The 14,470-nt window shown below is 29.9% G+C and overlaps 1 protein-coding gene across 12 annotated transcripts in view; it reads right to left on the bottom strand.

Annotated features, from left to right (window-relative positions):
• Positions 1-1,120: 1,120 nt before the first annotated feature.
• LOC143246287 (uncharacterized) overlaps positions 1,121-14,470 on the bottom strand; it is a 106,013-nt gene continuing 92,663 nt past the window's right edge. For all 12 annotated transcript variants that reach the window (XM_076492746.1, XM_076492745.1, XM_076492752.1 and 9 more), the window contains 4 exons: positions 14,322-14,466; positions 11,681-11,824; positions 8,801-10,568; positions 1,121-2,548 (listed from right to left, as the gene is read on the bottom strand). In XM_076492746.1, coding sequence (XP_076348861.1) covers positions 10,323-10,568; positions 11,681-11,824; positions 14,322-14,466 — 535 coding nt within the window. In that variant the 3' untranslated portion in view covers positions 1,121-2,548; positions 8,801-10,322. The remainder of the gene's footprint in view (positions 2,549-8,800; positions 10,569-11,680; positions 11,825-14,321; positions 14,467-14,470) is intronic.

Below are 14,470 nucleotides of genomic sequence, written 5' to 3'. Positions count from 1 at the left end.
CAATGATTTGATGCACGTTGGATTACAAAAGATATCATAAAGCATAATGACCATTAAGGATTTAGGTAGAACACACCAGCTGAAATCTACCTCAAGCACAACAACCTTTTTCTTTTCTTTTATCACAATTTAAAACAATTCGGGTTTGGTGAGTTTTGAAATTTGCGCAAAGCTACTCGAAGGCTATCTGCGTTAGCCGTCCCTAATTTTGAAGTATAAAACTAGAAGGAAGGCAGCTAGTTATCACCACCCACCAACTCTTGGGATACTCTTTTACCAACGAATAGTGGGATTGACCGCGACATTATAATGCCCCCACGGTTAAAAGAACAAGCATATTTGGTGTGACGGAAATTCGAACTCGCGGCCCTCGGATTACGAGTCGAGCGCCTTAACCACCTGGCCATGCCGGGCCCTTTTTACACTAGCAGTATAGTCACAGAAATATAAACTATGTTCGTAGCTCGCTTGTTAGTATAACCTACATTAAGGCTTCGATATTGAACATATCCAAAGATATGTCCTAATATGAAAGTTCATTCAAAGTGAATTCTTTTTAACGTTGATACTATTTACATGGTGAGACTTTTATTAAATATAAAAGTGACCGATATATTTGTGTGCTTCCAAACAGTCTGCACTGAGAGTAAATTCTACTTACTTTTCTTCACAAAACGTTAATAATTTAAACTTGTATAGTTTATCCCGTTATCCCAAATTACTCCTAAAGGATAACGGTTTCGTTTATTTCACCAAAAGACTTTCTATTATTATTACTGGGCTGCTTCTACGTCGCGTATTTATGTCAAAGCTATTACACCTATCTCCTGCCGCTTCTAATTTTGAATTACACGTAAAGAAAGGCAGGCAATCAGGACCATTCTACCACTCACGCTAAGGAACTAGCTGTCGTTCTTATAATGTACTCACAGTACGATGGGGAGGGGGGGGTTGTACATTTCTGCCAAGATTATCCTGTGCCCTCCTTTTACGTCACAGGAATAGGTATGTATACATGTGACTCTTTGACAGTCTTCAATTATTCACTGAACTGTTAACTACAATAAATTAAAAATTTGACTTGCCCCAAAAATATAAAAAGAGACTGACAAAGAACTGTTCTCAATTATTTTATTTCACCAAAATGTAGGCAGCATTCCAATAATTTTCACTTTTATCAACAATTTCACTCTAAAACTACTTAATATTAGGTACTCTTGGCCCTACCAGTGGCCATAATGCTTCTCTTTCTCACCATTTCCAATCAAATGTTTAGAATAAAACCCTGAGCGTTTAAACTTTACTGAACAACACTGCTATGAGCCTATGATATAAGCGACGTACTTTTTTTCTAGCGCAAGGCATTGTCAATGTTACTAGTTATGTACAAAAACGACAAATCGCTCAAAAGAGAATAGCGCACAATATAAAATAAGCCTAAAAATAATCATAAACAGCTGTATATCAAAGTATACGGATAAACATGGCGACTAAAATAAGCTATTCGCAAAATTTTGTTGCGCATTTTAACTTGGCACAAAATAGCACGAGAAATAGGAATATACTAATCTAAAAACAAATTCTAAAACTTGCAATTTCTAAGTTACTCTTTATATCCGTTTACTACCACTGCTAGTTTCCGTTTTCATAAATCAACTGCATTTGGCAAATGTAAACAATTCAACATTTCATCACATACTGTGTATGTGTCGATTACTTTTTTTGTTTGCTACCCAGAAACATAGCATATCTAGTATGAAAATATACAACTGCCGTTCTTTACATATTTTTAATATAACATTTATTTCGCACATTCATTTAATGATTTCGAACATCATAAATCATGTTTATTTTCTTTCCCTTCACATACAACTAAAAATTATAATTTGAAGTTTCCTAGTTTTTAAACAAAATATTTTTGAAACACCATTATATGGTACTCTACTATAAAATAATTTGTCAATCGTTACATGCACATAGTTCATTTTTGTCACTTAGATTAATTAATGTTAATAACTTATACAGTTTAATAGCGTTATAAACTTAAATTTTAACAGTTTTCAAACCTTCAAGTGTCATCTAAGGTATTTAACAATAAATTAATTTTACATTTGGGACGTTTATAGCTGTGAGCTGTCTACTGTTGTAAATCAAACAATTACACAAATCACAAGTTAAAGCGTTTGGTTACACTTTGGATAGAAAATTGTTGGCGAGTAATTAGTTATATTACTTCAGAAACTAAAATTAAACGTTTCTTTGTTTTACCGAGAAATCAAACATTCGCCATTCCTATCTTAACTATTTCAGTGAAATACTAATTTAAATCTATTTCTTCAAGAAATTATATTAAATATCTATGACAGTTAATATAAACAATTAGTTAAATCATTTCAAAACAACAAAAAACAATAAAAATTAACGTGTATGCTGATAGCTAGCTACTTGGAATATAATCATCTCCGTTTCTTGTCATAGTGAAATCAGCCAATAATATAAAGTCGCGTGCACTTTTCCACATCCGTCATATACATGAAGTAGATAAATTCTAAGAAATAAGGAAAGATACTAGAGCAAATGCTTAATACTGCTTAATTCATATTTTAAATCTTATAATATGTAATAAAACAACAAACCTAAACACGAACTTTTTGTTTACAAATTGGGCTTTTTTCGCCTCTTCTACACTCCATGTTTTCTGGGATAAGCTAATCCTAACTAACCTAAAACATTGAACACTTCACCATATGTATATACATCAACATGAGGTTGTTTGTGTGTGTGTGTTTTCTTATAGCAAAGCCACATCGGGCTATCTGTTTGAAACCAAGCATATCTAAACCTTAAAATATTTTAAAACTGGGCTGCTATTACGCCCTATTTTCATAACATTCCTCGTTTTTTAAACAAAAATATATACGATACAATAAACCAAATCTAGCGAACTTAATTAAAACATTCTTAGTATCCATTGGAAGTAGTTTGAGATGCAGTTCATTTTATCTTCAAGACATTGTGTAAAAATACATTTAAACCAAATAAACTGTTTACTTAAAACGTATTGAGATATAATTAATCTTAAACCAAAGATAACACATTTCATTCACACTAGGACTGATTATTTGTAAACAAGGGCTGGCTTTAGAAAATTCATTAAATTACTTACTCAGCATTGGATAAACACGTTAAAATATGGTAAAAAAGCATCGACGGGAAACATTGGTATTTTCTATTTCTGTAAATGTCTTAACTCGTGCTGCTAGTACTGCCACCACATTCCATGCCTTTCTTATACATAAGAGGAATAATTATAAGTTAGAAAATTAACCAAATTATATGTATTGAAAAAATATCCAGTTTCACGCTATACATCTTGAAACTTATAAAACAAACTTATTTAATGTTCAGTTGTTTATTTTATATTCACCTAAAATCCTTATGTGAATTTCTCACATCTTGCCATGATGAGATGGTTTAAAACTGAAGGGTTTCAAAAAATTTTATATATTTCTGAAAAGGGACAATTACTTTTAAACACCTTATTTTTACACTTTCATTGTAAATATGAAAACTAATTTCCTAAGAATGAAAATAGTCTTTTTAAAAGTTTTGTAGAAACAACTGAATTGTGATTGGCTTTTTTCTTCAATATATTTTGTATTTTATGTAATGAAAAATCAAAACACAATTGATTCGTTTTTACCTCATGGCTTCTTGGAAGACAATGAAAGGCTGATTTGCCAATAAACATGTTTTTCAAGAAAAGAATTTTTAGAGATAAATTTCTTCTTTAACAATACCTAGATTGCTAATGAACACGTAGATTAGAGTGAACGTGAAAGTTCCTAAACAAATAGATTTTGGTAGAATCTGATAGCAGGAACTTATAGCACTGATTAGCTGTTTGACAACCTATCTGTGATATGTATTATTTGAGCTTAGATTAACCTTAATACTACCAGAAAAAGTATTCTAGTTAATACTGACTAAATATTATGAAGGAAAAACAAAGGAAAATTGTAGCTAAAAACGCTATGCTCAACCTTCCAAAGAATAATCATTTCAGTACACATGTTAAAGGGAAAATGTAAACATTTTTCCAAAGCATTATATATAAAATGTTGAAAAGTTTCCTCTGTATTACAAAGTTATCTGCTATAATTCTGAAAATAAAACATGTAATAATAAACTTAATAGTTTTCATTAATTTAAATATTTTCTGATGGAGCATGTAAATGTGAAAATTTGAAACTATATGGACATTATTATACTGAAAACAATGTTCTCATCAGAAATGCATGTTATATACAACTTTCAGATATAAAGGTAAAAACAGCAAAATTAAAATCTCTCCTTATTATAGAGTTTACTTTTTTAGGACAATTGTGCAAACCTTAATACAGTTGAAACTCTTTACTCTGATACCAGTGGGACCTGACAAGAACCAGATTACAGAAAATGCTAGACCACAGGATTTGTTCCTTAAGAACCCCTAACATAAACATATGTCTTATCCCTAAGTTTGCCAGATTTCTTTACTTACTTATTGCTCTGTCATAAAAGGTAGAATAAGGTTTAAAAGAGCACTAGCATCACCTTCCACAACTCTTGGTTTCTTGGAAGACACAACATAGGTTTAAAATAAAGGTAAAATATAAGCTAAAAGAGCAATGTATAACCAAAACACTTGACTTCAGATGTAAATAAACCTGGAACCTTGGAGATGCTAACAGTGCCATTCTCTTGGCCAATTTGCAAACTAATAGAAGCAGATTCAAAATGTGCCAGACCACAGAAGGCCAAACTAAAGAGTTTCAGCTGTTATTAATAAGCTGTTGTCTACATCACTGAAAGCAACATAACATGAAAGTCTCCACCGACTATTCCCTATTATTTTGAAAGTTTTATCCTATAAGCACATATTTTTACTGATTCTAATAAAGTATTATTATTATTCTTCAATATGCTAATAAAGTATATCTCGTTTTTAAATGTTCTTAATTAAGGTATGTGGGAAGTAAATGAATATTTTTTCAAGTCTAAAATTTCAATACTTTTTCTCTAAATTAAAAAAACTTACAAAGAAATTAACCTGTCTTTACTGCCTAAGATATACTGACTAATAAGAATACTTTCACCAGAAACATGTCAAAAGAAAAGTAAACAAATCTTATATTTTATGCAACCAAATTACTGTAAATGCTTAAAATACTATACAAATACTAACCCATTAGAATACTTTCATGAAACACTTGAATTATCAATCACATACATATTCTAGACTTCTGCACAATATTTTGTTTCAAGTATTAATCAATAATTTTTGCCACTTCTAAACTTATACTCAATTTTAAATCAGAACTTGACATCTGGAATATCAAATGAAAACTTCCACTAACATCCATATACATTATATGAAGTCCAAAATGTCTATAAACCAGTAACATATAAACAGTAAGCATAGTCATTGAAGGTTAAACTTGGAAATGTTTTTATCAAGCTGTTTTGAGTATTGTAGCAACTAGAATTTTTTTCTCTGTAACATACCCAAAAGCTGCAAAAAAAATATTTTGGAAAAAACATCTTATATGCAAACTACATAGAAGTTACCCCATTATACAAAGGGTTTTGAAGATTTGGTCAAGAAATAAGAGAAGATTTCAGATATGAATATGCGTCAGGATAACATCTAATGTCATAGAGATTAGAATTAGTTTTGATAATCTATGAGATTAGATGTTATCCTCATAGATTATCAAAAATTCATTCTAGTAATTTAGCTTTTATTAATTACTAGGTACCTAAAACCCTCTTCATAACATTATCAAATAGTAATTGAAGAAAATTTTGCCAATTTTTTTTCCATATGCTGTTTATTCCTTGTTCACCATATTTTACCATTGGTTCTCCCTGTATTAGAGGTAACAACACTAAAATGCATAGCCATATATTAATATTTTATATCTTTATCAACTGAATATGTAATATATTCTCATGTAGTACATTACTGCATTGCAATTAAATAACATGTAGGAGTATTAGGTTTTCAAACAGGACACACTTGCAGAAGATAAATTCTTTCATTACGCAAATTCACATTGCAACCATCATAAGAACTAATACAACTTTTCGTGTTGACAAGAAACCCACTTAAAGTAAAAATGTATCCCAAGACAGCTAGCTGGTATGGATATTAAAACTTTTATTAATGGTATAATGGTTGTATTTTGGGTATGTTACAGAGATAAAAATTCTGATTGCCACAATACCCAGACGTTTTAATACCCACACCAGCTGTCTTGAGATACATTAACACAACTGTTATTAAGTTTCATTTCTACTGATTAGTTTGATACAAGAAAGCTTATCTGATAATGCTTTGAAATTAGCCATGGTCATTTTTCTTACCAACAAACAAGGGAAATACAACAGGAAATTAACCACTTTCTTCAAAATGAGTCCAGCTAAGTGACTCAACAAAGATTTAAGGAGTCTCTGAATTTGAATAAAACCATCTTTTTATGGTTTATTTCTATAATAATAATAAAAATAAAAAAGAGCCAATACCATCTCTCTTAACCTTTTCTATTTGTTAACATTTTCCTTCTTAATTCCTTTGGAACAATGAAGACAAAACAAAACTTTCCCACTATTTGCAATGTTCCTGCTCTACAGTTTGCCTTTCCTTGATTTTGAAGTTTTGCTATTGTCATTTTGATAGAAATTCCAAAAACAAGGTTTACATTTTTTCAAATAAATTTATGTTTAGATTTCAAAATGATTCATAATACTTAGGCTTATCAGGCTGAAATATATTTGTATTTCAGTCAATGAGAGAAAAAAATTTATACTTACAATTTCAATATGAATCATGACTTTAGAATGAGAACTAATTGTTTATTTTAAAGAAGTGAAGAAAATATAAAAAAGTGACTTTAGCTAACTTGCGTATAAAATATGTCACCTAAAATAGATGTTTGTAGATTTTGAATATGTTATGGAACACAAACATCTGGGTTTTCATGATACCAACAACCATATTAATTACTCATGATACTAGGAAATCACATAAGATCAAAACTGATAAATCGTACAACATAACTGAAAATGAAAGCAAGTTTGACAAGTGAATTATAAGTTCTAAATAATCATTTCAAACATGTGGTTGCAATAATAGATACAAATATTATCACAATTATCATTAAATTAAAAATATTTTGCTGCACTTATTTTGATTATTTGTTACTTCAAAGCTGCCAATAAAGTATAGACTAAAGATAGTGTCTTATAACTCTACAAAATCTTCATAAAAAAAAAAAAATGCAATAGCTATGAAAACATTTCAGAGTTAAAGAACATAACAGCACATATTTAGTAATTATCATTAAGTTTTCAAGGTTTTTAAAAGCAAAGACATTTGAAATGTACAGTGCATTATATAATACAGCATGTTATTTTGAAAAAAGAACCCTTTATATACCTGTTCTGAAAACCTTAGGAATGTTTGTTAAGCTTGGTTATTATTTGAATGAGAAAAAAAAATTAACTCCAACATCAAACTCTTAAGAGCTTTAATGAAACCTAAAAGCCAAGTTTTTAAGCCATGTGTAATAAAAGAGTCAAAGTTGCTAAAAAAAAACACCACAGAGAAACATAAGTGTATTGTGATAATTTTTTAAATTGCTGTTAAATCTTTTATGAAGATAATGAAACCTTATAAAATAATCATTCAGTGGAAATGACCTTATGGTTTTTTAGTTTGTCCAAATAATAAATAACTCAAGAAATCCCAACAGAAACACATCTTACACTCATAAAATCAAACTTGAGTCATTTGTGTTTGCTAACATGGAATGGTATAATTTTCACATAAAAAACTTCAAGCATAGATATTAGTTTAAGTCTATAATTCCCAAAAAATAATAAATTCAGGAAATATTTCTAAGAAAGCCTTCAGAGACAAATCTTGTTACAAGCAAAATAACATCAGGCAAACATAAGACCAAAAATGAAAAACAAACATTTTTTCAGTCAATACAGCCATTTTTATAAGTTTTGGCCACCTATTTATGTAATATGTGTAAATATTTTGTAAAAACAAATAAAAATACTGCTCTCTTTCTATTCAATCTTTAAAAAAAATCTTAAAAGTTTCTAAAATATGCCAATTTACTCACAATGGAATAAAACTAATAAGCAGAGAAAATATTGAAGTTGTTACCAAAAATGTATCAAAATGACTTCTATAGAAAGCAGAATTATGTAGAAGCAACCACAAACAATGAACAAAGAAATACTAACAAAAATAGATCCAGTAATTGATTACGACTAGTAACTTTGTACAAAACCTAAAATTTCAGATAAAAACAATACCTGCCATAACGTTTACAAAGAAACTGATAATATGAAATCTCAAAGATTTCCTCCGAAACTGCCTTACAACACACGTCATAATTTTCAGGCACCTAAATTATAATGAATATTTTGTAGTGATAGTGAACTTTTACTCACGATTTAGGAAATTCAATCTTATTTTGAAACTTTCCTGCTCTACTAAAGTCATAATTTTTTTTTCACATGTAATAACACAATAACCTTATTCCAAAAAGAACAACCAAACTTGTATTTTCTACACAAACACTATTAAATGTAATTATATAAGTGTGTATGTGTAAAGATGTTTATTAGAATATCAGTATCCTAATAAAATGACATTACTTATTATACACACATAAATGGAACAAACATTAAAATGTTTCAACATAAACAATGAAAACTAATGTGTGTCTTGGTTACTCACAATGGTCATCATGAAGCTGCTGCAATCACGCACTACGTAATAAAGATAAATATATATTAAAAAATCAGCTTCTTGTGTAAATATACGAAATAATAAATCCTTTCAACACCACAGTCTATGACATCAGAAATGAACTTGCCAGCATGTGAACATGCTACTTCTATTCAACTTCAGTAACATAACACAAAAAAACAAACTTTTCTTAAACAAAATACACAACTGTTTTCCCCTCACTTAAGATTTAACAGTAGGTTGAAAAAAAATATTGAAATTATTAGCACAAATCTTTAAGTGAGCATTACAGAACAGTAATATTCTTATTGATAAGCTGTTGAGAATCAATGAAAATAAATAATAGTAATAACAGAAGATATACAGAATGAAGAAATGTGAAAGATTACACTATAATGAAAGAAAAAATACAATAATAAGAACATACTTGAGGTTATATTTTTCTACTGATGTATTCCAGACTATTGTCTGCACATACTGTAACCTAATGAAATTACATATTTGCTTGTCTTTAAGGACAGGCTATTTCTAACCATGAATACTAATGCTACAGATACTTAAAAATTCAGTTTGGATAATTTTAAATCTTAATCTGTGAGAAGAAAAAAAATTTCCACTAAGGCAAGTCAGAAAATTCTGACTGAGGTGAAACCTGGACCTTCAAATATTTTGGATTAAGAAGGAAAAATTCTTCATTATTAGCCCTTATCTGCCACAATAGGCAAGTAAATAACCCCATCAGACAGGTATAAGAGGAAAATCAGTAAACTCTTCACTGGACAAGGCCAGACACAAAATTAGCTGCCACTAGAAAGGAGATGATATTTGCAACAATATTCAGAGAAATGGAACTCTCTGCTTTGACTCTTCATATTAACTTTATATGCTGTTGATATACAAATTTATATGGATTTTCTCTTCTTCTTCTGTGGTTCATATAAACTATGTTGCAAACACATAAAGAAGGCAAGGAGTCGAAACACTTTCTGTTAATCAGAAAGGTTCAAATGAGTTGTTAGAATTGTTTTATAATGTAGGACAACACTGTTAGTAACTTCTCTTTGTTTCCAAGGCTTTGGTTTGTTTTATTTTCACTGACATTTTCAAGTTTGTATATACCAGAGATAAACCATGAAGTGAATGCTTCTCATGGAGAGCAGATCTGTACACTAGATGAATTCTTTTTACACGATACCCTTTTTCATCAAGTAGGTTTTAATATGTTTACACATTATTCCTTTGAAATTATTTCCTAAATATCTGGTTAAACAAAAATATCAGGCTCTTTAAATTTCTGTTAGTTTTAGGCCTCTATTTTGTTTGTATTGCCAAGTTTAGGGATTGTTTTTTCTATCAAGGCAGATTCTCAAATATATATATATATATATATATATACATATATATATACATGTATAAATGTCACACTGTTTTTTAATATAGTTAATTTGGGTATCATTTAAAGCCTAAGTACACTATTTTGTTCTCTTCAATTTCTTGGTATTATGTTTCATTAGCCACAATCATCTTTGGTGCTGTTTCTATAGATAGCAGCACGATAACTGTATCTATCTGGTAAGGAGCGTTTTCCTGAAGGTCGACCTCCAGGAGGAGTAGAAGGAAGAGTCTGAGAACGATCTACCCTCTCATGAGGTTCCTCGACTTCACCAATTGATGTCTCTACAAGTGAAGGTTCGAGTTCTGGAAATTGAGCCATTTTGGATCGTAGCAGAAAGGCATAAGTCCTGTATCTTTTTAGCTGTAAGAAATGATTAAAACATAGTTCAGTAGAAATGTTTTACACATAAGAACTTTAATTTCCATTTTTTCTTGAAATAAGTCAATATGGCATAATAGCTATAATCCAAATTATGAAATGAGATGAGTCAGTTTCTCTTTGCAAAAATACAATGTAAAAAGTAAACTATTTGTACACACACACACACACACATTATTTTTTGATTACTACATAAGAAACAAATAAAGTGTTATTTAACAAATAAATATATGTTAAAATATATGATTATAAAACTGATTAATCTTATATATTCAGTTTCAGCTGAAACTTTTGCCACATTAATTTTCTACTGAAAATCTTTTCAACATACTTCATCACCTCCAATTATGCTTTTGCAGAATAGCAAACTTTTATGTTAAAGACATTTATAATTTCTCATATATAATTTTATTTTCTAACCTTCATTACAAGTAGTTTTGGGTTGGCTAATATTGTTGTAAGCCAAATGTTTTACACCTGGGTGGCTAGCCCAGTCAGCAACCACATAGAATGAATGTTTGGTGACAGGGATTCAAACTCACAACCCTCAGATTGCAAGTCAAGCACCTAAACACCCAAGGCCATACCTGATCCTGTATAACATATACATGCAGTACTGTAATTTTTTGTTTCATTAACAGAATTATACATTTTGGAAAGAAAAGACATATCATACACTTCTTAAATCAGTGTCATAGAATACATGGAACTTTTATTCTTACCATAGAATAACTTTTCAGCAGAAACTCGTTCCTTAATGTATTGTGTGTGCATGTAAACAAAACTACCATTATTATTGCAATGAATTCTACTGTTGTTGAGGTTCTTTATTTATTTTACAAAGATAATGAGCAATGCAAATTAACTGAAATTTTATTATAATTAGTTCTTCACATTAGATGTTTTTACAGGCAAAACAACAACAAAATATCACTTAATAATTTGACTCTGTACGTGATATAAAAACAAGTTGGTAATTAAGGTTAATCTAGCTAGAGAATAGATGGGTTAGTAAAATACAGCTATGATTCCAGCCAGAAAAAGAGATGAGATTTTCAAACTGCACTAAGAACAATTTTGACTACAGTTCTTACCTCAGTCTGTAAGTATGCTTCTTTTTCAACAAAATCATGAATAATGCGAGATTTGGCACCTTTCTCAGGAGTGTGAGCCAAGTGCTCTTCAAGTTCTTTCTCTAACCAGACAATGTGGTTCTCTTGGTCTTGGAGTTGTTCCCTCTGTTAAAGATAAAATTATGAGTTTTACAGGTAACTAGAGTTTAAAATACAGACTGTTACAAGACTGAACAAAAACTATCATATTTCTGGTCACTAATGTGAGTGGAATAGATATATTTTAAATGAACAAGGAAATGTAAAAAACTGTAAAATGATGTTTGGACAGAGTCATACAGTAAACCAGAGACATGGTCATTTCTTCAAAGAATACTTTACTTACTTATTACTACACACTTAATATTAATACTTATTCTTACTACACACAAGAAAAAGCCAACAGGACTGACATCATTATAATTTTAAAATATTTAGGACAACTACAGTAATTCAATATTATTCAAAATGCAATGAAACTTGGGATGGCAGTGGGATATTTTGAAATATTCTGGAATATTTTGAGATAATTTAGCAGGGAAAAAAGGCCCAAAAAATGTAAGAGATTAAGAAAATTATTTACTTATTTTAATACAATTAAAATATACTAGTTTCATATGCAAGATCTCATTATATCAGCATTTGGTTGTTTCTTTCTTTCTTTAGCAGCTACTTGAGTCATTACTGAAAAACAAAATGACTAATAAGAATGAGAAACATTTTGTTTCAAATTTTACATAAAGCTACTCAAGAGCTACCTGCACAGAATGAGACATGAATTGTCAACCTTTGATAATAAACACTTAATTAACGAGTTACATAAATATGCTAAACTTCACTGGCAACAGTTTAAAATTTTACCTAGTTTCACTACCATAAAAATGTTTTAATCATGTATGGCAATGCTAAAAGAAATAAAGGCCACTCTTCATGAATGAAAGGTGTAAAATTATATGAACAATATTCAACATGAATGTGAAATTAAAAAGAAATAAATCTGGGTAACTTGTACATAGTGGAAGTAGTGAGCCCAAAGGGAGAGATGTAACTCCAGTCCTATATAATTACGACAGAAATCTTGTTACCAGCTCTCAAACATATGTAACAGGGTGATTTGTGTAAGTTGAGTTGCATAGCATCATGACACAAATCTTTTTACAAGCTATCAAACATATGTAATTTTGCCAGTTTTGTTTTTTTAATCTCATTATTATTTGATTAGATTTAAGGATGGAAATAGGCTTAGCATCTGTTCTTAATGATATTTCAGATATTCAGCTAAGTGTTGTTGGGAATTTTCCCAGCATCAAATCAGAATCTAACACTTAAATTCTAAAAAAGTTTTCACAAATCTCAGAAACCACATTTTTCATGTGAAACATGCAAATTGTAATATTTTAGACCTGTGAAATATAAAAAGATTAAAAAAATAGCTATTGGAGGAAACGTTTTTTCATACCTTGTAAAGTGTTATACTAAAGCTGATTTCTTACACATTTGTTTCATAAAGCAATGTATTACAATAACACCTTTCACCTGCTACAAAAAATGATTTAATCTTATGCTTTTCAATCATCTAGACAGGCTTTATCACACAACTCAATAATTTTAATGAAATTGCAGCTAGCTGACAAAACACTATATCTCATATACTTTAGAAGTTCAAATTTGGTTGCAATAATGACAGAAGACAAAATTACAAAACAATATTTATTAAATTTGGTTGTTTAACTTGCTAGCATAAGACTAACACAACACAAAACTAAATTTTACTAGCAACATTACTACAAAAAACTGTTTAACTTGTCTGAAGTAGTTGGTAATGGATTACCACAATAAAATAAAGGATACTACTACGACTGACTCATAAAGTATGTCTCATAAAGCTACGTGGAGATTATATTACAAACACGAGTTCAAAATACTTTAAATACTAAATCTGAAAGCAAATAACAACATTATTACAGAATCAAGATCTGTACATTACAAGCATTTTAAAGAATTGTTCATGAAAAACATGCAAAAGTCCCCACAACCAAGAATTTCAAAGATTTACACATGATAGTTTTGTATATCTGCATACAATTATGAAATAAGCTTAATTTATTGAAAATGTCTGGTTGTAAACACTTTCAATGTAAAGTCTCATTTGTTTTTCACAGGAACAGAGCAGGAACAGTGTACTTGACTTGTATTTACTCACTACAGGTAATCAATGTTTAAAGAATTAAGAACTAAGTAGATTAAGTTCACAAAACACAGATTAGCAAGTAATAACTCTCAGTCAGTAGATCTAACTAAAAGCATGTGAATGATCAGAAAATTAGAATTTAAGTGCACTGTGTCTGACTTAAGTAGTAAAAGTGAAAATGAATTATTTTTTAAAAAGCAAGATTTATGTAGATACATTTGACTCAGTGTGATTGACCGATTGAGAGCAGACACACATCCATAAAACCAACACTTAAGATTGAAAACAAAGACAATATTCTTCATATCATTATTTGCATATAACAAGAATGGCTAATTTAATTTGACCAAGAAATTCTTAAGAAATGCAATTTTAATAATTTTTTTTCATTGTAATGCAACGAAAAACTATTTCTACATTTTCAAGACTTACCAGATTTGATTTAGTATGACTGACTGGCATTAGAGGGCGCTGAAATTTGTTCTGAGAGCCCACTGCAATTGGAAGAGGAGCTGCTGAAAGACTGGCAGCTACGAAATTGATGGTATCAATCCAACTTTGAAGTTCTTTTGAGTCACTAT

The sequence above is a fragment of the Tachypleus tridentatus genome, chromosome 3 (genome assembly GCF_004210375.1).
Source record: "Tachypleus tridentatus isolate NWPU-2018 chromosome 3, ASM421037v1, whole genome shotgun sequence".
Classification (NCBI taxonomy): Eukaryota; Metazoa; Arthropoda; class Merostomata; order Xiphosura; family Limulidae; genus Tachypleus; species Tachypleus tridentatus.
The sequence above is the reverse complement of the archived record's forward strand: the minus strand, read 5'-3'. Positions and strand labels throughout refer to the sequence as shown.